At 44.4% G+C, this 25,986-nt stretch overlaps 1 protein-coding gene across 6 annotated transcripts in view; it reads right to left on the bottom strand.

The window, feature by feature from the left end:
- Positions 1-25,986, bottom strand: part of sema3aa (sema domain, immunoglobulin domain (Ig), short basic domain, secreted, (semaphorin) 3Aa) — a 116,740-nt gene that overhangs the window by 17,032 nt on the left and 73,722 nt on the right. For 5 of the 6 annotated variants that reach the window (XM_037121155.1, XM_037121156.1, XM_037121152.1 and 2 more), the window contains 2 exons: positions 2,805-2,965; positions 1,009-1,071 (listed from right to left, as the gene is read on the bottom strand). In XM_037121155.1, coding sequence (XP_036977050.1) covers positions 1,009-1,071; positions 2,805-2,963 — 222 coding nt within the window. In that variant the 5' untranslated portion in view covers positions 2,964-2,965. Of the gene's footprint in view, positions 1-1,008; positions 1,072-2,804; positions 2,966-17,097; positions 17,204-25,986 lie in introns of those variants that run through there. The other variant, XM_037121151.1, reaches the window with a different exon arrangement.

Below are 25,986 nucleotides of genomic sequence, written 5' to 3'. Positions count from 1 at the left end.
TCGCTGAATCAAATGCAACAACCTGGGCAGTGTTACACACTCGCCCCTGCCAACGAGAATGATACAGCCATCAGGCATTTTGGAGGGCAGCTGTTACATTTGCTCTGCGGCTGTAAATTGTGGTTTTGGAGAAATGCATCACGTTGGGAGCTCCGAATGCTTTAGTAATGTCCTAATCAAGGTCCCTCCACGTCGCTCTCACCGATTCAAGAGTAAACATTTTCACAGCACGTAAATACCTCATCATTGTGTTTCCGTGCGATTATCTGCTGCCAGAACACATTTTTTTGTTCCACTGTTTGACGGAGCGAAGGTGTAGTGTAGTGAAAAAAAGCATGAGCCTGACCTCGGTTTAAAAAAACGATGTGATTTTAAAAGGACGTCGTAATTCTGGATAATCCTAAAACCCTGCAGCCGCTGCACTCCAGACTCATCCAGCCATGAAATTAAGATCAGATACAACACAGAGAGGGCCTATCCAAACAGCAACACGAAGATAACACACCAACACCACCACCATTCGTGCACACAAACAGAGCTGGTGGCGTACAGTATGTGCTCAGCAAACTTGCGCCGAATGGCACGTGAGCTAACACGCCGCGTTAGATAACCAGAACTCAAACAATACACTCCCACATAAATATGCACATATGCACATTCTCTGAGGCACATACATAAACAGACTCCCAACAGCAGCAAATAACCTCAGCGGTAATGTGTCACTGTACACCTTTCTGTGACCAAACATCTGTCGTACAAGCATGTTATTAGCGGCGGGAGACCTACAGAGAGTACAGTCTACCGTTAAATCATTTTTATCTGAGACGGGATCCCCGCTGGATCCAGGCAACTTCTTCTCAGCTGTATCACTTCCATCAAAACATACATCCCAGAGAAATTTGAAGAATTACATGGAACTGCACAGGCTAGCCGTATAATTAGTGTAAAAATAGAAGAAAAAAATTGTAGAGCACAAATGATGATGCCATCTTGCATGTGTGGACTTACCCCAAAGTCTTTCCCTGCCCACTTGCATTCGTCCCTCTTGGAGGGGGTGGCGGGCCACGCAATCTGTGCAAATGAGAGAGTGACAAAGTCATACTATGCCGGGGGAGGAGAGCACAGATTTACATGTCGGTTCATGAAACAGTGAGTCAATGCAGTGAATCAGAGGAAATCAGGATTTGTGAATTTCAGGGAGAATGATCATGAATTCGTCATGTATTTATCTCCAAGAGTCCTACATTACTCACATCCTCATTTCTCACTATACCCCTGGTCATACCATCAGTGTTGAGGGTACATGAATATTAAGGGATGGAAACAGTGTAATGATGGACTGTAGGAATGGGATGAGGTGAAATATTAATATCATGATAATCATATCCAGCATGATTGAGATTCATGAAACTAATCATCAAAACATTTTCAAGACTTTAAAATATAAAAAGTACTGGAATCACTTCAACCTTACTTTTCCTTTGGAAAGCAAATATTTTCATTGGATCACAGATTGGACACACGTCATTTTTTAGTAAATAAGAATCAATCAAAGAACCATAAATCATAAGGTCTTCCTGGACAACTAAAGGATACATAAATGGTGGTAACCTCATCTCCCTGTTGTATTTAAGCTTGTAATCCAAAGTATTTACATTGATCCAATTTAACTTGTTGTGGGGAATACAATGAAGAAGAAGAATGTCTCCAAGATTTAATGTAACAAATCTTTTTAGAGCAGTGGAATACTTCTTTTAAAATGTAAAGAAGTCACTTATCTTATCTGCATTGTCCATGAAAAGCAGACAATTATTGGTTATCAGTATCAGCTGAATGACATCCATAATATGCATCCCTACATTTATAGTCTAAACATGGCTTCTGGTTCAAATTATGCTGTTTAAAAGTTAAAGTCCTTTCTGCAGTTCAAATCCTGAGCAGATGGTTCTGTTTTTCACTTCAAGTATGAAAAGAAAGAAAAGCTTTTTGCTACTTTGTTTTGGAAGAATTGGGACTCATTGTGAAATAAATGACGGCTTTGTCCCATCCTGAAGACAAATCCACCCGCGGCCCCTGGTGTCACGTAAATTATAAACACACGTACGAGTCTGCCTGTGTGATCTGTCAGGAAGTGATTATGAACTCAAAAATTGGGTGCGATAGAGCTCACTGTTTTCGCTGGAGGCCACACAGATGTGGACGGACAAAGGAAATGTATGCACATGCATTATTGCGTCCATGTTCCCTCCTTCTATCCCCTGACTTTATCTCCTCCCCAAGATCAGCTGAGTTTTCCTCTCTTGGGAACCTGCGTTGTGCATTTCAGGGTAATTACGTTAGATTTGCTTAATCACTGCTTTTTTCGTCTTTATCTCGTAATGACGCAAAGATCAGAACAAAGGAGCATAGACGGGAAAAAAATACACATCCGAGCCAAGGGCGAAAAAGAATTCAGAGACAAGCTCCCTCTCTCTCTCTCTCTCTCTCGGCACTGACTGTATTTTTCAGCACTTTCATAGTCCTGCTCAGCTCACGGCAGCCTGTGAGCAAGTCTGTGTCAGTCTTGTGTGTCTATGAAAGCAGTCCAATCTGATAAAAAAAAAGACTGTTAACCTAGTCCAGGTGGTGTAATGAAATTATGGACAGCCCTGTCTGGACCGAGAGACAGTGGGAGGGGAGAAAGAAGTGGTGTAATGGACTCCAGAGGAGAGGAGAGGAGAGGAGAGGAGAGGAGAGGAGAGGAGAGGACAACAAAATAAACCAAAACTGTTCCCACAGTTAACCTGCGTACATCTGACTTTTACCTGTTTCATGTCTCTGTTGATGTTGACGAGGTCGAATGAGAAGAGGTGGTCCTCGGCTCCGACCAGTAGCCTCCCTCGCTCCTCATCCAATAGGAACGCGTCGTAGCTCGAGCTGTTGGCCAGGCCGTTGAAGGTGACGAGGTTACTGGACTCTAACATCTCTGGAAGGGGAGGAGGAGGAGGAGGAAGAGTTAATGCTGGCCGACAAATGTCTAAAAGATCATTAAAGATTCTGTCTGACATTAAAGAAACAGACTTCACATTTGTATACTATGACAGTACACCACAGAACCTTACATGACAGTAAAGTGCGTGAACTAAAACTGAGGACTGTGCAAAGGAATGATGTAAAAAATACATCTGCAGCAAATTATTCAGACTTAAAATATGCAAGCCAGTGCTGCCAAAATTAATGGGGCTCTACATGAGTATTCTAGTTGAAGATGTTCACAAATTCACAAAAATTTGCAGCGGACTGTAAATATCTAGCAGAATTTGAGATTATGATGTGTATGCACTGTGTAGCAGAGATCTATCTAGTTAAGTTAGCATGCTAACCAGCTAGCCACAGCCCCATCCTGGCCCAAAGCTTCCGTGCTAGTGGTGTAAACACTGGCCTAGCTCCAAGTCTGAACCAGTAGCTGCGCAGCTAACCAAATAAGGGCAGCGAGAGTAAGCAGCAGTTAGCTGTTAGAAAGTGGCCATTTCTTACACACTGCAGCTTTAAGTACACGTGTCTCTCTCGGTCTCTCTATGTTAAAAGGGTGAATAACTTAAATTTGTATTTGCATTGAGAGAGAATCCATGCTCGATAATTCAGGTGTCAGAAAAGAAAGGAACTGAAGTGCTTTTACACAATCAAGATGCCCTCTTGTATTAAAACAAATCAAATTCTCCATGTTTCCTTAATTGCTTTTCCACACACACACTTTTCCGCACAGACACACGTCAGTCAGGTATAGCGTGAGACATTTTGAAGTGAACACAGCATGTCCTAATCAGAAACACGGCTCAGACTGTTCAGCCGTGTGATTGGTTGAATAATTCATATGGAGTCAAGGCCGGGGGAAATGCTGTGTGTCAGTAAGTTATGAGTGTGTGGCATGTAGCCGTAGACGGGTTATTATGTAAATCAACACTGGAGCACGCGGATTTCTGGTCCATTCAGGTGTACAAAGTCCTCGAGTGGGTAACAACATGCAGCTAATCTGGACCAACACAAGACTTTACGTACAGGCTTAAGTCTGGGCTGACCGCTGACAGTCAGTTAACCTTTAATCACCAAAGATGAGTTCCGTCACCTCTGACTTCAGCTGTGACAGTAATAGTATTACATTAACAAAGAGACACACACTCCCTTCCTGAGACCAAGTTAGCCCCCTGATTTTGTTTGAAACAATCTGAAAAAAAATCCCCAGTCCTAACACTTCACATTACTTTCCCCTCACATCATCTTTAATTACAACAAATTATAACAGAGAGCCTCACTTGACCAAATTTCTGAAAGAATTGTGGTTGTTTAATTATAATTACGAACAAAAACAACCGTTTAGCAAACTGAACAGCAGCTCCTGCAATTAATGGGCTATTCGTAAGGCAATTTGTGTCGCTTTCTTTATAATATTATGTTAATAACAGTAACATTTAGATTATAATTAAAAGAACAGAAATTTAATTAACCCCCCTTAAGCATCTGCCTCAGACTGATCCAGTGCATACACAGCATGTGCTCTACGTTTGCATCGCAGGTACAGTCCTCAAAGAAGTCCTTCGCCATTCATCATCATCACTGTCACCGTACAGCATGGACACACACAGGCACGCAATATAGAAACCAGCACGAGGCACACATATGCACACAAACATGGATATACTGTATATATATGTGTACACACACACACACACACACACACACACACACACACACACACACACACACACACACACACACAGTCCGGTGGATTGTGATCTCCCTGCTCTCCCCACAGAGCTCTGACTGACGGGCTGCTATAGGAGCCATCTGCGCCCACTCACACTGTGTAAGATCTTGGACATCTGTGTCTACATAAAAGAGGGGATTGATGGAAGGGGAGATGGCGGAAGTGGCGTGTCGGCCGTGTCTGTGTATCGAGTACCAGCGGGGTGGATGAGGGCCGTGAGAGGGAGTGGTCGTCACCTAATAAAGACGGCTGCAGCTCATCTGCGTCAGGCGGATCTCGGAGGCTAAGTTTGTAGGCTGAGGGAAATGGAGTGGGTGGGTGTGGGCATGAATGGAGGTCTGTGGATGTGTGTGAATTTGTAGTGTACCACAGATGGGTTGAGCGTATGTGTGTGGGTTTCAGTGAGCGTGTGTGTGTGTGTGTTTGTGTAGGTATCTTTCTTCCATCCTGGCATTCATGTTCAACAGTCAAACTACAATGGCAAAAACTGAATAATAAAGTTAAGACGTGTGGTCGGAGTCATTCGCTTATCATGTGCGGCCAATCAGATAGCCCTATACTCTCAGTTTACCAATCAGATATGCCTCAGAGGAGGGAAGTAAGGAAATGTAATTTCCAGTCGACAGAACGCCAGAGGAGGTCGTCTTATGTTTCAACGATGAAGCAACGGAAAAAGAAATGGACGTGGCAGAGAGCCAAGCTTTTCATAAAAATGGGAATGAAATGGAAAAATAAACAGTTTAAGGCTCGGAAAGATTCTGAAAAGAAAAAAACAAAAGAGATACAATGACAAAAAGCAATATCATCTGTCTGATAGATCGCAACTCCTCTTCACTGTCATCTTGGCTCCATTTGCGATGAACTGTGTCATCTGAAAGTGAGCGGCTGGAGCTGAACCCGAGATCCGAGAGGGAATGCGGGCCAAAATGGCAGCCGCAGAGGTCCGTCACGAAAGGTTTACCCCAGATGGTCCAGAGAAGGAAAAACACACGCGCTTATTTCAACACGTGGCGATCTCTGACAAAGACACGGTGGCCTGCGGGTGCACAAATACACACAGAAAGGCCTTTTTTTTTTTTTTTTTACAATTTTATCTGAACTGGGATCTGCTGTGTGTGTTTGGAGAATCGGAGGAACTGGGCGTGAGCACCGAAGGACCTCCAACCTAAACACAGACGCGCTCGTTTGGAAATGAGAGCAAGGGCAGATACGGAGCGCTCGACACAGCTCATACAAAATATAATAACCAGGCGAGAGAGGCGAAGCAGGTCCGACACGAAGTCACTGCGCTCTGCTTTTAAAATGCAAACAAGTACACACACCCTTTAAACTGACATGCATATTATATTCATATTGACCTAAATGTTTACACCGCATCACTTCTCCCTGAACACACACAAACACACACGCACTCGCACACACACTTCTTCCCAGACTAAGTTGTAATCCAATCAGCATTTCTGCTTATGCAGCATGAACTAGTGGAACAGTGAGCACACTCAGCAGCTTCTACCTCGAACACACTCCCTGGCCCAGGACCCCCCAACACACACACACACTAAAATACACCTCCTCTCATGTACGTGTGTGCGCACACAGGCCACGAGCCTCCTCACCACACACAGTCTGCTTACACTCGCCGCTGGACATATTTTAAACACACACACCCATGTGTAAAAAATGCATTACACTCACTTCACACACACGCGTCTACACAAACACACACACACACACACACACACTGTTCAGTCTCTGCCCAATTCCATCCCACTTTTTCTCGTTACACACACTCTCTGTCTGCTCTTTTTCACTCGCACGTTCTGTCTTTTGCACATTAAGACACATGTGGGTACAGCAGTGTATGCAAACACACACACACACACACACGTACACACACACAGATGCAAATATGTAGACTAACTTGTGTATTCAAAGATATAGTGAAATCAGTGCCTTGGCTCGATTTGTAGATTTGTTAGCTTTGTTAAAGGGGCACTATGTAGTTTTGGAGAAGACATTCAAACTCAGAAATGTAATACTTCCACATTTAATGAGGTAATAATACAAACTCAGAAATATTCAATTTAACCATAACTGAATAAACAAGCTGTTCTCAGGAGGAAAAAAAAAGGTCCCAGGACACTGTGTGAAGCTAGAGAGGCGGCAGGGTCCGCCAAATATAAACAAAGTAAAACAGCATGAAATTTGGTTGTCCTGTTTAGATCACTTTGTTTACTCAGTCATGAAAACAAAGACTTTGTTTATTTAGTTGGTTTAGGCATAAACAAATAAACCAATGAAGATCTTTCTCTTCATATTTAAAGTTCGTCCCCAAAACTATGTAATGCACCTTTAATCATGCTGATCTAGATAGGTTAATCTATATTCCACATATGCATTAACTGTGAGGTTATATGTCTTCATTTTTCATATTCGCTCCGTGATAAAAACACACTGTATATTCAAGGACACCCCTCGAAACAGGAGAAAACAAGCAATTCATTCAAATAAATTATCATTTGTCACTCTGCCATACTCCATTATGGAAAATAACCTGCCTCTTGTCTTAAAAAGCCCCAGGGAGGAAAAAAAAATTGAAAAAAAAAAAAAAAAAGAGCTACATTCAAAATTCAAGTGCAATTGTCTGTGGAGTACTCTTCACTCCCCCATTCTCCAAACAGCCAGGCGCTTTAGACGCCTACATGCCACGCAATAGCGGAATAATGAAACGGCATGAAAGAAAAAGGCGACGGGGCATTAAATTATGTTTATCTGGATGTGTGTACGCGCCGCTGTGTGAGCGAGCGAGCGAGGAGTGTGTGTTTGAGTGACACGGAACATAAAAGCCCGACAGAGGAAAACACTTGACTGAGATTCAACAGATGGGTAATATTCCATTAAAACTAATGCAACACTTGTGAAGTGTTCCTCGCGTTCATATATACAGTGAAAGGCTCCACGAGGGGGGGAGAGAGGTCTCGATATGTAAAAACGAGTGTTTGAATGACACATTTTACTTGTTAATTTCCTGTTGTTGACACAGCTCTCTCTCTCTCTCTCTCCCGCCGCTGGCAACAAGGTGCAGGACTTGGACCGGAGGTGTGTTTTTGTGGTTTGTAAGTCTAAAGAGCGACAACATTTGGAGGCCGGGGGGAGGAGAAAAAAAAAATGAAGAAAAATAGCGACTCAAAAGGAACTGGCGCACAGAATTACACATGTTTGTCTTTTAAATACAAGGCTGGCTTCAGGAAAACCAAAGGCACACAGTACTGTAATATCTGCAGCGGTTTGGTTTGGCATGTCAATCTCTCTGTCTTTCCCAGTCCTGCCTCCCTCCTTTCTTTTCTCTCCGTGTGTGGCGCGGTGTGCGTTTTCCTCTCCGCCATGAAACACAGGTGTCGGGGAAAAAAGAAAGAAAGAGAGAACGAAAAAAAGGACGAGACAGCCGTCCGCCCCGCGAAAATTTGCAGAGAGCTTTGCTTAACAAAGTGTTCAAATATTATCCTAAGCTCAAGGATATCCACACATGCCTCAAAAGTTCACCTCCCCTCCCTTTTTCTCTCTTTCTCTTTCTAAGCACAGTAGCAGGTGTGGGTTGGTTTCCATGGTGACCGTCTTGTACAGCACAACCTGGGGCCCCGTCGGGTTTTTTTTTTTTTCATTCAGGTGTGGCTGAGTGACGGCTCAGACAGGATATGTGCAACCTTGCACATGAACTCCACGATTAAGAAGCGCTCCCGTATGTGTTTCCGTCCAAAAGAACCGAGAGTGTATGTGTGTGTGTTGTGTGTGTCTGTGTGCTGATTGATTATTCACCACAACCTCACTAATTACGTGACAAGTTTGCTGCTCAAGCCATCAGTTTGCAAAAAAAAAGTGTTGTCTTCGATGCCAGCGCAGTTTTAGTCGACACGGGAGCTTAATTTTCTATTTTTCACTCAAAGTGACTCATAGCTGTAATTCACAGTCAAGCACTCACTGTGTCTTATGGGACGTTTTTAATGCCACATTCTGTCCTGTGAATGTGAGTACGTTCAGCCAGAGGGTTATATCAGAGGGACGAACAAGGAAGACGTGACCGCATCCCCAAACCGCACAGAATCTATAAGAGCAGCCTAAGTATGTGTTGAATTTCATCTCTCCCGACCCAAATGCTAGACTCCCTCGTCGCCGCACGACATTCCTGCTCTCCCTCGAGGGAGAGAGGGGAAGCCGAGGAGTGAGGAGGGATACTGAATGCAAGAGAGCTGGAAGGAGTTGACAGCAGAGAGAGCGGCATGATGAACGATAAAGTCGACACAAAAAGAAAATCAAGGCTAATGACAGCAAAAACCGAGGCAGGAACATGAGCGCGGCGGCAGGGGGGGAATAAAAGAGCGCACAACAAAAAGCGGGTGAATGTGGAACCGTTTCATTAGTGTGCGTCTCCCTCCTGTCGTTTGGACGGCTGGACCGCAGATAGCGGTTTTTTCCACCAGTGCCGCGACCACAGACGGGCTCGAGGCCTGGCCGTGCCTACCGCAGAGAGCCCACTCACACACCACTAAATGCTCGCGGCGTAACCACGCTGCTCAGCCTCCTCTGGTTCGCATTACTTTTAAGGAAAACACACAGACGCGCTCTCACTTTTGTATGCAAATGCAGCTGCAGACTTGAACTTGTTTGAATATGTACGAATAGGCAAAGTGGGCCGTGTGTATCCAAGCACAGACACACACACACAAATCACAGTATCGCTCCTCTGCAGAGCCGTGCAGAGACAGTGCTATCGCCAGGCGGTTTGATGGATGGACTTTGAGAGGAACCAGGCTGTGGTTAGCGTGGTCATGTCTGGAGCCACTGCCTGTTAGTGCCGCCTGTCAGCTGCGCCGTGTAGCCGAATGTCAGCTCTGCCATTTTATTAGAAATTAATGAGGCAGGGCTACAGATCCGAGCGTGTCCCAGGCAAACTGTGACAGCGAACACGATGATGCCACAGAGACACAGACGCACATTTTTACAGCCATGCACACCATTACGAGAGGAGCCGCTGTGACAAAACGAGGCTTCGCGTCATAAATGAATAAAGCACCTGCTTTTTTCCCCCCCCACGTTTGCACAGGAAAGTGATCAGAAAACAACATCCCGAGCGCTCAAAAAATCTTATAACAACGTGATTTATGTATGCCGTTTCCCGGCGTGGCAAAGTAAAATACGACATTTGAACAAAAAAGTGTTTTCAAAACCTTCCTCATTATATCTCAGGCTGCTGCTGGCATTTATGACAGGGAAGGAGAAATAACAAGTCCAAGGGAAGGAGTGAAAAAAAAAATGACTCCGCAGCAAATTAAATCTTAAATTATAGAGATTTAGAGGGGACTGGTATTTCAAGATGACCTTAAATTTTGACACCGAAACATTAAGAGGGGAAGAGTTGTGATTGAAATGACTCTGTAATTATAAATCCCAGCACATTCTTAGCGGCATCAATCTTCGTTCCGCATTTTTATTTTTTTTTTGTCCACCGCTCCCCTGTCTCCTGTTCGTGCGTCCGTCTGTTGTCCATCAGTCGTTCAGTCCGTCTTTCCGCGGAGATGTCCCCCTCATTTGTAACACGACCCTGTTCAGATTGAACGGTGCACCCTTTCTCCGTCTGACTGACAAGACTTAGCAGGTGGTGGGACCCATTCATACCCGCGGTTCAGCAATCCCCGCCACGCTGTAACCCAAGCCCCGCGTCCCAAACACAGATGCAAAGACATGGGATATTTTTCCTGCGTGCACGTCCATACACCGCTTGTGTACACACAGACAAAAAAAAAAAAAAAAAGTCCACTGAACATTCACGATTGCTGTGTGCACACGTTAATCTGTGGGCAAACACACACTGCGCTCACTCTACCTCCTGTTTGTGGCCTACAAGCGCACATCCGGATTGTTTTTGGTAATCGTTTTAGTGTAAATAAAATTTTCCTAAGTAAATAGCGGTGTAATTGGAGAACATTTTATTGACGGTGGGGAAATGCACGACATTCCAAAACATAAATGAACGCGGAAAGCAAACAGAAGACAGGCAATCCAATGGTGATAAAACTCACTGCCGATTTAGGCTGCGGCTGACGGGTACTTTCATTGTCGATCAAACCGCTAACTATTTTCTAATTCATCGATTAGTTGTTTGGTCTTTTGAATTAAAAAATGTAGAAAAATGTCCACCAGTGTTTCCCAAAAGCCAAAATGATTCCTCAAATGTCACAACTCAAAGATATTCACCGTCATAGAGGAGTAAAGGAACCAGAAAATACTCACATTCAAGAAGCTGGAACCAAAGAATTTTTTCTTTCTTTTTTTCCTTCAACAGTTAGTCAACCCGATGAATCGATTGTCAAAATAGTTGGCGAATAATGTAAAAGTTGACTATTAGTCGATTAATCTGTATTGTCACAAAAACAGTCACCAACCAACTCTCCTTAAAAAAAGTGCAAACTATGTGCCGGTGCACCTGAATTAAATAGTAAGGCACAGCGGTGCAACAAGTGTAGAAAGTTATATTTTTGGAGGAAAAAAAGGCTATTTTATGGTGTTATAATGTAGTTATTCAAAGAAAAAGAAAACACCTTTTTTTCATTTATTCAGCTGCACAAGCACATCATTTAATTGCATCCAATAACATAATTTAATGTAATATCTTGAGAATTAACATCACCAACCAACCCTACCCTCCATAGTAAACCCCCACGTTATTCATTAAATCTGTTAAATTGACCAAATACAAAACAACCTTTGCTTTAATGTTGTGACAGAAAGAAAAATATGGTTGCTTTCGTTCTTAAAAAATCATTTAAATCGGTTTATTGTTTATCAAAACTTGCAGCCCTCCAGATAAACTTCATCCTGGTTGCACTAGTGCACCTTACTTTTTCATTTAGGTGCACCAGTACAAGTCTCAGGTGCACTTCATAATACATTTTAATTCAATTTCTTGAGATATTGTATTAACTATTGTAAACAGGGATACATGTGTTCAAGGCAACTGTCTATACTCCCTGCTGGTGTTTGTTATAGGCTACATTTTATTTTCAAATCTGACCTGATCTGATTTTTGGGTGCAAAACAGTCTCACCCTGCAGTTGACAACTCATCGATCAGTCACTGCAGCTCTGCACTCACCCCCTTATTAGCTTAAATAACCGACAATAAGATATTTTTCCATACAGCATGAATGATGACATGATGATGAAAGAAATCACCCACTTCCTGTGTTAGTAAGCAAGTGTAACAGTGCAATGACAGATTTTTTTCTTTTTTCTTTTTTTCAGAACTTGATGAATGGCTTTTTTGTTTTGCATGCGAGTTTGAGTCATGGCACAATTATCTGCGGGCCGACATAAATACACTCTTACACACACTTCAGCGTGCCAGCCTTCATCGTGCGGACGTCCAGTGATGGGAGCTCACCAAACACTGCGGTCAGGTTCCGCGAGTCAGTGTGAGGAAATGTCATATATTTCGCGTGAAGCATGGAGGCAAAAAAAAAAAGAAAACGCTGCAAAACATTGGCTTATGCTGCTGGAATGTGACCATGTGGGGAAACAGAGATGAGGGTAGCTGAAACAGAAGAATAGCCGAAAGATATGTATCAACTGAGCTGCAATCAAAGAGACAGGAAAAGTAGACCAAGGAGAAAAAAAAAAGAAGAAAAATTACAAACACACACACAGGGCGCACACACGGAGCCTTCGTGAAGATTGTACTTAGGGTCTGTGGCGTTGTGGTTCCTTGAGATGCGACTGAGCCGCAGGAGAGGGAGGAGGAGGAGGAGGGTAGGACGAAGAGAACGATGAGAACGAAAGAGAGGGAGAGCGGGAGACGGAGGCAGACATCTCCAAAGTTGGCGCGTTGGGAGAACACCTTATAATTATCAACATCCGCTCTGTCAGCCTCAGCCCGCAGAATGGACGGATACAACGAGGGAAAACAGAGAGAGAGAGAGAGAGAGAGAGAGAGAGAGAGAGAGAGAGAGAGAGAGAGAGGGAGAGAGAGAGAGAGAGAGAGAGGAGGCTCATTCACATATAAAGAGACTGCACAGACAAAGATACCCTGATGAACCGACACACATGCAAACACCCACAAACATACAAACAACTATGTATTTTCATAGTCAGGCGTGGCCACACACACACACATGGACACACTCGCACAACACGGGGCTTATTATGGGGCTGAGTCCAGACTGCGTTGAGTGCGGTTCCACACCAAGTGTCTATTTCGAAGGCTTGCAAGCCAACTCCAGATTCCCCGTCTTTTTCTCAGTCTCGCTCCGTCTTTTCCTCCACAGTTCCACCCAGCCAGCCATCCAGCCAGCCAGCCAGCGTGGGGCGGCCGCGATGGCATTAAGAGGTCATACAGTAGGCTCCATAATTACCCACCGCCGAGGGTAATTATCAGGTTGTTTAACGAGACCTTTTAAGTTTGAGAGTGCGGCTCGCTGGCTCCTTTTTAGGGATCACAATAGGGTCAAGTTTTGCAGTCGCACGCCCCTATGCTGTGTTTCTGTTCGACTGTGCGGTATGTGCATTGATCGCCCTTTAGGGGTCAGTGTTCCTCCTGGTGGAATGCCCACAGTGCAGAGTGCTGGAGCTGGATTGTGTTCAGGAATGTGATTGTGTGCAGATATGCATTGATCCGTAGGAGCGTACCATTGCTTCATCCGTTGCGATTCATGCCGTTGCCGTATTGCAGCAGAGCATTGGTCTCACTTGTGCAACACTAAAGCTCGAAGATGACGATTTCAATATGTCCAATTCTCTAAAAATTCTGGCTGCTGCTGATGACTCACTTTGAAGAGGACAACTGAGTCACATTTGTAACCTGCAAATATTACAAAACAGCACTGAGCTTGAACGGTTGTTTGCATGAAATCCGGCTTTGATGAAATGATATCTTCGCTAAGCAAGATTATTTTAACTTGGACTTGGAGTTTCACCTTTCATCTCCCTCTCCTTAAGTTACTGGTCCCAGCGAGGAAAAGTGAGAGCTATTCTAGTCTCAAGGAGAAGAGAAAATCATTAACTCCTGTGATCATAGTTCTGTCCCCATCAAGCCACATCCTTTTAGCCGAATGTCTAACTGACCCCGCTGGGAAATCATTCACTCCGCACTTGCTGCGCCAGCCGTCCCACGAGAGGTCATTTTATCTACCTGCCTCCGTTTCTCACTCGTTCTGCCTCTCGAACTGCTCGCTCTGCAGTTGCTCGTCTGTCCGGGCAGAGGAACATAACTCACTCTTTTTTTTTTCTAACTATCCGTCCCCGGAGGCGTGTCATCAGCACTCATTTGAGAATGATTTCACGGGACCCTCCTCGCACGCTTGCTGTTTATCCGGCTTCCCCGGATCACAGGCCCTTCCTTGTTCTTGCGACCGTCCTCCTCTCGGGGGCCCCCAGTCTGTCTTTGGCTCTAGATCGTCCCACTCGAGGACCCGCTCTTGTTTGACTGTCCTTCCCAGGAGGATTCCTCCTTGTCGTTTATCTGACTTAATTACTATGCCGGCTTCGCGTAGGGAGAGGAGATGACTGACACTTCACTGAGCGATCAGCCTCCCTTCCCTCTGCGTCGTCTGCCGTTTGTCTGCCAGCTTTTCCTTCATTAAACGCAAATCTCCTCCCCTCCACCATCGCCCCCAACATGCCTCCATCCCTCTCCTCCCCCTCCTCAATCCACCACAGTGTGGGTGTTAACCGAGAACTGTCCTCCCGAGAGGCATCAAGAGAGCCATCAAACACCTGTGGGTCCGAGACGCTGGCCAACAGGGACATACAAAGACAGTGGCACATGCACAAACACACACACACGTAATTATAGAAACAGTGATTCGACAGCAAAAAAAGAAATACCGATTTGTGAGCTTATGCATACAAAACCAGGTGTCTAATTATATGAGTGCACGCCAGACCTGACACATTCTTGCCTCGCTAAGAGACGCACAAAGTCGCACGCCGAGCCACCACTTACAGTCTAAGGGGAGGAAATAACAAGAGAGGGTGTTGAGTCCTCACACCAAGACGTGGCAAGAACATTCACACGCGCACATACACATAAACAACCAGGCTCTGATGCACTTTTTAGCAAAGAAAATAACTGTACATCCATCAAAGTGCATCCGTCATGACAGGCTGCAGGACCTGCTCACTCCATCGCATGTCCATCACTCGTGCAGACAGTCAATACACACTTTGATGCTCGATGACATATCTCTTGTCTCGGATTGTTGTCCGCAACATGTTCACTTGTCAGCCTGAGCGGTGAGGAGGATCACGGGGGGGCTGCAGGGAACTGTATTCACATTCTTTAAACAGATGGCTTTGTAAAGGAGGGGATGACATTTTCCCATCATGCCTTGAGGCTCCGTTTTTGTGTGAACTGACATGATGGTGCCCAGGGGATGTGTGACCTGGAGCAGGTAAGTTCAAACTATGATCCTTTCCAGATTTTCTTTTTTGTTGTTCATGAGGTGAATGCGTGTCATCACCCTTTAAAATCTTAAAGGGGCACCATGTAGATCCGGGGGAATCATTTCAATATTTACAATATTAATGAGGTAATAATACAAACTGAGTAATGTTTATTTTTTCAAATTATGAATAATCAAGCTGTTCTCAGAGGAAAATCAGGTCCCCAGAACACTGTATGAAGCTAGAAAGTTGGCAGTTGGCTCTTGTGATTCCCCAGAACTTCCCCACAGTGCACCTTTAAATCACGATTCGCCCAACACGCAAAATTACAGTGCCGCCAAGGACGCACTGAAAAAGCGTATTAAAACACAAAAAGTCACATTTTTTATTCCAGATTTAGATCACAGACAATCGCCATACACACTTTGGAAGTTGACAGGGTGATAAAGGCAAAATATACTATCCCAAAATTACAAGTTTGGCCCCATCTAAAGAATAAAGCATGTCATATAGCAGGCCTCTAAACATAAGTTACACCAAACGTCTGGCTAAAGATAGAAAATGAATTAGAGTGACAAACATCACATTTCAGCCCCCTTCGAAACTGAAAAGGTTCCCCCCCCGACAGAGATTGAAATTATCCCGAGCGACCAAAGGTTTGGGTGACAGTCAAACACACCGGGCGACTATCAACCGCACGCTCGTGCTTTTTCAGCTGTGAAAAAAAAACGACGGCAAAATCAGCCTCTTCGCATTTTACGAGAGAAAACGTACCAAAATACGGACCAAAATAAGGAATCGGGAGACCACACTCCCAGCCATATACTTTCGGTCATGTTTCAGGACAAAGAACCACAATGGCCTCCCTCACTGACATTAAAAAAAGGCAAGGGAAAAAAAAAAGGAAAACATCCCAAAATATGCCAAAAATGCTGCCAGTTATTTCTAGCTGAGATGAAAAGTCTGCTATTACAAAGAGCCTGATTTAATGTAGGGTGTGAGAGACGAGACAGGGAGAGAGAGAGAGAGAGAGAGAGAGAGAGAGAGAGAGAGAGAGAGAGAGAGAGAGAGAGAGAGGGAGGAGGAGGAGGGGAGGAAGAGCCGGCGCTCCGCAGTCTCCCCTCAAAATAACACAGAGGGAGAGGGAATAACATGTTTGCTGTATACGTCAAAAACTTACACGTGCACGTTATAAAAAGAAACGGCGAAACTCCCTCCACTGTGAATGCATTATTTAATGTACACATTAAAACCAAGCGCTGTCGTATAGTTTTTTTTTCTTCCATTTTTAAACAAAACTCTACAACTGTTGGATCCATTTGGGAAAGAGTAATGAGAAAGTCTTAAAAGAAAAAGGCTCTGTGTCATGACCGAAAGTTTTTTGGGACAGAAGCCATCAAAACAGAGGCTCCGCTGCCTGTTCGCAGCACTTAACAGGGGCTGTACAGTACTAGCAGACGGGGACAGCACAAGGGGAAAATTGGTACAGGGGCCAATATATACATTTAAGCCCCTTCCTCAGCATATGGAACCAATCTGACTATTTGTAAGAATAGTGAATTCTGAAGAGACAGGCAGGCAGGGCCAATGTGAAAAAAGGAGAGGAGAGTAGTGAGTTAATGGGAGAGAAGGGTTACGCAGGGGAGTTTAGATGCTGTGTGCTGACCAGGAGGGAGAAAGAGTGAATGAGAGAGACACAGAGGCAGAAAATAGATTCACAGAAATAGAAAGAGGAGCAAAAAAAAAAAAAGAAAGAAAGAAAGAAGAAGAAGAAAGAATGGATGAAAAGAAAAAGCATGAAAGAGCCCCCACGGGCAAGAACAAACAAGCAGACGAGCGAAGTCTACGTTAAAAGCACCGGAACCCGGCCGCGGTTCTACCCTGGAGTCGTCAGAATGGAGAATGGACAGCGGGGCTTACCCTTGTATGACAGCTTTAGCCTGGGTACGTTGTGCTTGGGCTCAGCACCTCTTCCCGGCTGCACCGCTCCGCACAGCAGCACTACAATCCCAAACAGGTAATCCATGGTGCTGGAGTGCTGCTGGCTGGCCTCCAGACCAGGGGGCACTCACGACCCCTGACCAGTGCCCAGAGATGAGTGTCTCCTGCTGGGGTGGGATGGTGGGGGGTGTCCGCCGTGCCCTGGAGCGTCCCTCCACGCGAGCCCTGAGAGTGGTTCCAGGGAGAGAGGGGAAGGGGTGGCAAAATCCTGGTTGTGCTCCCCGGCTCAGAGTGCAGCCTGTTGGGGAGGGGGGGGGGACTTCTGTAGTGTAAAGTGGGTGGAGAAAAGGGGGTGCCGCTCACATGGCTCCCCGTGTGGAGGTCCAGGCTACGTAGTCCCTTGGCTGGTCTGTTCTTCCTCCAGGTGAAGGCTCAGCAAGGCTTCAGCCTGAGCAAGATGAAAGGTAGAGCCGGTGTAAAGGTAAATCAGATCCACAGCAGTGAGGCTATCCTTTCCTAGAGATCTGCTTTTCCTGCTTCTTCTTCTTCTTTCTTTTTTTGGTCTTTATCTCTTTCTGTCTCCTGGCTTCTTCTCTTTGAGCAGACACTCACAGCAACCCTCTAATCCTTGTGTGCGGCTCCACCAGACTGCGAGGGAGAGAGAGAAGGAGAGAGAGAGCTACACCATCCACGGGAGGAGAGGGGAGGGGAGGGAGAGCAGCTGAGAGCGAGCGAGAGAGAGGGAGAGAGAGAGCGAACGGGAGAGGGGGGCGGGATGACACGAGAGCAGCGATGAAACCAGTATAGTGGATGGGAAGTGTGGTGGATGGTGAGGTTTTTATAGAGCTGTCTCTTCTGCACTTATTTCCTTTTTTTCTGTTCGTCATCATTTCCTTGATTTCTGATCGCTGACACCACAACTCTCCCTTAAAAAAAGGCGTGCAAGCACCTGTAAATCATTTCAGATGCGGACGCGCAACACAGTTTGTCTTCAGGGCTATTTTCTGAACTTAAATCCAGAGCGTCACCCGGCTAATGATCGAAACTCAAATGTCATTATGGACTTTGCTGCACACCAAGTTCTTTAAGTTACAGGAGCCAATTTTTGTCTTATTCAGCGGTAAAAAATGAAAAATGTTGTATAGATTGAAAGTGGACCAAAAATATCTCAACACAACACATTTAGAAGCTTGTCTGGAGTTCCTCTGTAGAACTGTAGACGTTACACTTGTTTTAGCTTTTAATTAGTTCTATTGCTTTGAGAACTTCTTCTCAATGTTGTCTTAAATGTAGACTTCTTTGACAGACTTTCTTGAAGAGACAGTTCCTTCTCTTGATGGAAAAAGTAAATTAGAGGCATTATACTGATCAGGAGTGTTTTATTACATTGTGTCTTTAGGATTTTGACAGGAAAAAATAATATGTTACAGCTTGTTAAAGAGGCACTATGTAGTTTTGGAGAAGAAATTCCAACTCAGGATTTTAACATTTACAATACTAATGCAGCAAATTCAGAAATATCGAAACTTTAAAGGTGGCAGGGTCCGCCAAATATAAACAAAGAAACACAGCATGAAACTGTGTTATCCTTTAAACTCAGTTTGTGTTTTCAGTTTAATCAGTCAGGAAAACGAAGAGCGTTTGTTTATTTAGTTTGTTTAGGCAAAACAAAACAGCAGATGAAGATCTTTCTCTTCTTCCTCCAAACTGCAAAATGTAACCAACAGATGGTTCCTTCATATGCTGCATATGTATGCTATTTTACATTTGAACTATTCTAGTTTTCTATCAAATTATTTCCTGTAATCTAATGATTTTCATATGCAAATTGTAGAACTGACTTTTCTTTGTCAATATATGTCCTTGCTGCTGTTTCTTCCCCTTTACTTTTCTTTGATAAGGTCACCCTTCACTGATCTCTCTCCAGTATAAAAAAGGTTCATTGAAACATACAAAAAATGTGTTGTCTTCCCAAACAGGTGTTCTGTACAGATAAGCAAGGCCACTTCTTTAATTTGAAATGCACTGTGGATCATCTCCATGACTTTTTCTGGCTCTTTATGTTGAAATGGGTTTGGTTATTAGTAAAAATCAGACTGGATAAAAGAGTTGCAGTCCTGGGAAAGGCTGAGAGAAATGCATCATGGCCAGGCAAGATGGAACATTGGTGTCTAAGTTCTATAACAGACGCCTTCAACAAAGACAATTATAACCACGACAATGTGTTAGAATAGCTTCAGTATTACTTTCCCACATTTGAGGACGTGTTTTTCAGAGAGTTATAGGGAACACTGTAATAAATTAAAAGTCATAATTTTTCCCACAGTCAGAGTTTTTAGCCTCTCAGTCTGTCTTCGACTTGTCCAGATGAAACCAGCCAATTCAGGGAAACACATGCCGGGGGTTCGACCTGTATAGTCTAAGACGGATCCTGTATCTGGTTAAGTCGTTCACATCAGGTCAACAACACCGCCACCCACCCCCACCCCCCTACAGGTGTTTGTGTGTGAGTGGGCACCTCCTGCTTCCCCTCTGACGGGGGTGACGGAGCAGTGGTGAGGTGATAAAAGCTTTGATAAACAGGAGTGCTGATGTGTCGACTCACACACCTCAAGACACTAAAAGAAAACAACCTCAGAGCTGGGCTGCTGTAGTGACTGCAGTGAGTGTATGCTTGTGATATAGGGGTACCCTCATATTTCAGCACACCCAGCACTCCATTCTATAGTGAAACTCTTGTTGCTGTGCAGCAGACCTGATCTGAAACTGTGTGAGTGTTTGTTGTGTGTGTACAAAATTGCAAAGAAAACAAAACAAAACAAAAAACGCTGGTTTCCCCAAACGTTCTTGGAAAAAGTTCAAGAAACCTTTGCATGCCAAAGCATGTTGGATGTCTGTCTCCTTAAGGGACAACACCCAGCGTATCACAGATTAGATCTGTTTTTGTAGTTTCGGCCATCATTTCTATGGGTACAAAAATGACTGTACTCGCTGCAGAAATCTGGAAAAACAGTGTCATTGCTAAAAGGTCCAAGGGGGAAAGAAAACCTCTGTTGAACTTCCAGTTTAGCTGAAGTTACCTGGAAGAGAAATTAAGGCATTTTTATCTGTTACAGTTATTCAAACTGTCCAATGTAAATATGCCTCACAGTGCAAGAGACCGATCTCCCTGTTTCAGCTTCGACCTACAATGTATTTACCATAGTTGTGGGCACCTAGTTTGCATTTTCTTTCAGGTTTACCTCCAAAAACAGTGATTTAGATGATTTGGCTAACCAGTTGACTTGTTTACAATCAGTCTGATCATCATATGACTCATATCTCCCAGATACGTTCCCAGATCTCAGCAACTGACTTAGTGAGGGACAGTGATGTCATAACCATGGAAACAGTGGTTATGAAAATGAAACAAACGAAACCAAAGATTATCTAAGTAATGTGGACGCTGTCCTGTTATATTGTCACACAAAATTATTAAAATGGATCCCGGAGAACCAGAGACCATTTCTGCTTCCACACATTCTGAATTTATGTAAAAACTAGATGTATACATTACCCACCATGCAACTCAATCACCAAGATTTCGGTCAGAGAAATTGTGTTATGCTAGGAGCAGCTAATTCAGCCACAAGACTCTACACTCAGTCTCGTCTTTTTATGGTTTTTAAACTCATAGGCTTCAGACAAAACAAACACGTCATGTGACATCACTTGAGGCAGTTTATCAGATTTCACGCAGCTCGGCACAAACAGCTGTATTTTCTGTAGACCTCTAAAACAGACTGATATGTACAATTAGCAGAATTCCCCTTAAAGAGTCTAACAATGTAAAAATGGCCTCTTTTTTACTGCTTCCATTTGTTTAAATTGTTCCGACTGATTCGTGATGTGTGCCTGCATGCTTTCCATTGTGCACTGACTTCCACAACCGTGGCGCCCACGTCCTCGTATCTCATCACTCCTTTAGTCTAAAAGGCCTTTTTAACTGTTTACCCCAAACAAAAAGATGTGTGGACAGACATGTGAAAGAACCCTCTTCTCACACTTGGTGTCTCTCCATCGACCTCTGCCTCTTCCCTCTGCTCCGGTCAGCCACCTCCCTCCCCTTTATCTGCATTAACCAAACTAATGGCAGCCCGGCTACCTGCATTGATCTTCACCGGCGGACTGAGATGTGCCCGAACACGCCTTTATGGCTTGCCCTTTAGGGAGTGCAGCAACAGTCCGACCTATCCTCGCAGATCTATTTGCGACACCCCCCGGCAACCTCGGCAGCCGGAGCGGCCCTGAGTAATGACGACTTAATAAATGGTGACACGCCGTTGGCGGTGGAATGAGATGCCCATTGACAAGGAGCTTCCAGAGGCTTTCAGCGCCTGCCGGTAAAAATAGAAGAGGACACGGGACACCCTGCTTATGAGGACACGGCGGATAGTGGATAGGCGTCAAACAGGTCCGTGTGTGTGTGGCTAGTGTCAAAGTGCTGTTACTGATATGATGGTGTATCTTCATCTGGAGGTATGGGAAGCTCTGTTAATGTCCGGCGTATGTGTGTGTGTGTGCGTTAGAGAAAATGATTATCGTAACATGACGCCAGATGTCTGTTTTACAGAGAACATCGGAAATGTACCACCCTGAACTCTGACCTTACCTCCCTTCAGCACACACCTACAAACTGTTCATATCTGAACTGACCCTACTGTTCCTGAGGCCATTGCCACTGCCAGCACAGAGTAACTAATTGCTGTTTCGATAAAAGACATATTAAGTTCAAGGTAGGAGCAGCCATCTCTTCCTTTATGCCACAGGAGTTTCTCTTCCTATTCACTTCCTGTTCCCAGGGAGGTCACACGGCAAACCCTTACTCAGCAAGTGACATGTCCAGGATGAGGAAAAGGTGGGGGGATAGTCAGGAAAGATGGGTGGAGGGACAACGGAAGAACAGTAGCGCGTAGCATTTCCGTTTGTCCGGAGGTGAACTTCTTTCCAAGACCCTTAAAGCTGCTTATCTGACAGGTTAAAGCAAAGAGACTAGATTGTGGTTTTTGGAGGCCATGGGCCACATTGGGGGGGGGGGTGTCATATGACACCATAAAAGATGCAATAACGGATGACAAAGGAGCAAAGTGAAACCGTAAAGCATCAGCACATGGCTGGGTTAAACCGAGGACGTTTATTGCAAAAGGGAGGCAAAGAGGGGGCATGATAGTTAAAGAGATAACTGCGAAACTCTGGACTTTTTAAACACACATTTGGCTGGTTGTGTAAGCAGTATGTCACAATCAAACATTTACCTGAACATGTAGGCGTGGGAAAGGGGCGAAAAAGAAAGAAAAAGAAAAACATCTGCGCGGGCAATCATTACTATAACTCTGTAAAGCTGTCTGTGTGAGCTGCACAATGACCTATATATCACAGTATATGGCGCCTGAAAGTGTGTCTCCGTTAGCATGTGAAAACGTCAGCTCGGGGTTTCTAATGTTTCCGAAATCTAGACAAAGAGATAATTTTACCAGAGAGGACATCTGGAGCGCGATAGTAAGAAAGTCTGGCAGTTATGTGATTACAGACATACACTTTGACAAAAAAATATTAAATTATTCGTCCAGTCAAGTGCTGACACCTGTTTCTGCTCTTGCGTGCTCTTTTCGCCCTCCTCCTCCTCCTCCTCCTCCTCCTCCGACTCTTCAAACAAAGTGGCGGCCACATTGAAAAATCCCTTCTAGAGCTCATTAACAATGCTGCCTCTACACCAGAGGAGCTCTCAAACCCCAGTGGAGGGAAATGGGAGGTTTCCCTCCATTTCATCGCTTCTCAAAAGGTCAGAGGTCGGCCTCCAGGTTTACAATGGGGTCACGCAACCCCATCGTGTGCATGACGGCGGCTTGGGTAATCTCCTTCAGCGTGGCCCTCCACCTACACATACATGCGCACAAGCTCGACTGCGCGCAACATCCAGTATCCGCATCCACTCAAGACAAGTACGGGAATGAGTGGATAAATAAACAAAAGTGGAACCACATTGCACCATGGGAGAGAAAACACGACCGAGCTGTAACATCTGTTGCGATGAGGGAGGGACGGAGGGAAGTTGTTGGGTGTATTTATTCAATGCTGATACATTTCCATCCATCTTCTGGTGACGGAAGTCTCCCGTGGAGCTTTGCCTCACGCAGATGTGTCCGCTCTGCTCCGAGGATGACGGTGGTACAAGGCAGAGCAGGAACCGTTTACAGGAAGCGGGGAAGTTTGACTGAAACGTAACACTGATTCATAAAGTCTGATGATTTCCTGCTGTGACTCGCTGCTGACGTCCGCGTGGGGGAGCAGGGTCGGAGGAGTAGCTTTGTCTGACATCAGCTGGCGTGCACTTGTTGAGAAGAACATAACCATGTCCAGAGCAGAGGTGTAATCTCTTCCTCTGAAGTCAATTATAATAATATACACTACACGTGAACCAAGCGGCTGTTTAGATCAGAGCGGCTGAACAACAAGCACAGCGTTACAAATGAATGACTGAGCGACTTCCAAGTCTGGGATGAAAGACTTTCTTTTTCTCGTTTGAGTCCAAAGGAAGCTCATCATGCGGCACCACTGATGCGGAAAGGACCAATAGAAATCTTGAAGCGAGGGGGGCGCGGACTAATCCAGGACCTGAAGGATTCCTTTAAATCGTATGTATATGTAAATGCAAAACACACCGTTTGTGAATGGAGGTTTGTTGGGGGAGGACTTAAGTCCGGGGTCAGGCTGAGACAACAGCGGAGAGGCTCATTATTCCCTCTATAAGGTCAAATCAGGGAGCTTATAGGCCTTGAAGAAATCTGCTTTCCCCTCGCCCCTGCCTCCCATCGAACAGGGCCTCTGAGAGATCTCTCGGAGAACATTAACTTCTCTGCCAGGTCGCCGAAATTAAAGCGTAACCTCATTGAGTGGCGAGGAGTTGTTTAGGTGGAGGAGTAATGATGAGACTAAAAGCATTACGTTGAGGCCTTGTTTATAGACAACGAGGGTGGAAAACGCCAATTTAGTTGAACTTTTTCTCGATGTTTCCTCAGAATCGCCCACGCTGAGACTGGAACAAATATATTTCTTCTCTCTCTGCTTCTCCGACCGCCGAAATCCTGCATTACTGCCTAGTTAATGAGTGCGGATGGATGAAGCCTTTCACTCTAACAAACGTGGTTTTATGTTGATGTCTACTCGGTTTTTCAGACAAAAACACAGCTCTGTCTGCCTCCAACATGTTATCTTTTACTTAGATTACAGGTATGGATGCTGTCAAAGCGTTCTATTTCTGAAGTCGCTCTTATCTTTCAGATCAACTGACGGCATACTGTTAATCTTGGATAACAGCTGGCATTAATGACCATCGAGCAATAAAGTTTTTATACGTGTGCAGCCTCCTGACAACAGTAACTCAAAATAAAACATGACCAACAACACAGAGTATCACCAGTATTACATGACTGGCAAAACACAAAATATGGACCACTTTACAACTGAAGACTGTTTTTCTATATATTTTTCCCCTCAAAATGTGATGCTAAACAAGTCAGGACAGATTGGAGAACTTGTGGAGTGCTCCAAGGTAAACAGGTTCATTTGGCAGGTGAGAGTATCATGATTGGGTATGAAAGGATCATCCTCAGAAGGCTCAGTCGTTCACAAGCAAAGATGAGATGAGGTTTAACACTTTGTGCGACACATGGTTGCATAAAACATAACTACTAACTACAGAGGCTCAGGACACTTCCTAAAACTGCATTTTTTAAAATGTATTCAGTTATTTGCATAGCTCCCAGTTATTCTGGAATCAGGGTTGTAGACTGATTTATGTAGACTGATATGTGACCCTCATAACTATGACATGACAATGCAAAAAGGACTTAAAGAAGGAATCAATTATCAAAAACGTGGTATGCCCCTTCACCATGTAGGGTTGGGGAACCCTATGGAAACAGTTGTATAATAATCTCTGACGATCGATTACTTAATACATTGTTCCAGAAAATCCTCTCTGAAGACCAATTCTTTCTCTTTTAAGAAATCTGGGGGATCATTTTAAGCCTTTATTGGGCAGCGAATAGTAAAACTGAGATAAGTAATCTGGACAAAGAGAGAATGGACTGACATTGAGTACAAGGACATGGCAAGACTCGAGCTGTGGACCATTATGCCTCATTTTTTTTAATCCCTAGACCACCAAACAAACAAATCCAATAATAGCCACGAAAACCACTAACCAAGAAGATTTCTATAGGAAGTCAGTATTTTTTAATTCAGCTTTCATTTTTTTTTTTTTTAAATGGGATTGAAAGTGTGCAGCACCTGCGCTGTTTCAAATATGTGAATGGGAAAATGCTACAAGACCCAAAACTGCATCTGAACTGGCACCAGACTATAGTATGCAGTCACAAAAATACCAAACAGACCCCCCAAACACACATCTCAAGTTTGGAATGCTGTTAGTCACCATCATGTTTCATACATATCAAGTTAGGTATCAACATCTATGCCAACTGACATCTCCTGCACCATAAACAGCTTGTATATCCATGTCTGTGTCACAGGATCCAAGAATCCGACTGCGACGAAATACGGTTGAGAATAAGACTTCGTCTGTGAATCCTCTGGCTGCTCCATAAATTTCTCCTGTCAGGAAGAAATTCTCCCAGTATTCCTCGCGCTCTCTCTCTCTCTCTCTCTCTCTCTCTCTCTCTCTCTATGTCTGTATGGCTGACAGAGCAGGAACAGTGACACAGCACTCCATCCCGCTCTTCTATTAAATATTTACACACTTGTGAAACATATAAAACTAACCGCCGGCGCTCGCATTACCGCTCGGCAGAGGAGTCAGATTTAATA

This window comes from Acanthopagrus latus, chromosome 14, assembly GCF_904848185.1.
Source record: "Acanthopagrus latus isolate v.2019 chromosome 14, fAcaLat1.1, whole genome shotgun sequence".
Classification (NCBI taxonomy): domain Eukaryota; kingdom Metazoa; phylum Chordata; class Actinopteri; order Spariformes; family Sparidae; genus Acanthopagrus; species Acanthopagrus latus.
The sequence above is the reverse complement of the archived record's forward strand: the minus strand, read 5'-3'. Positions and strand labels throughout refer to the sequence as shown.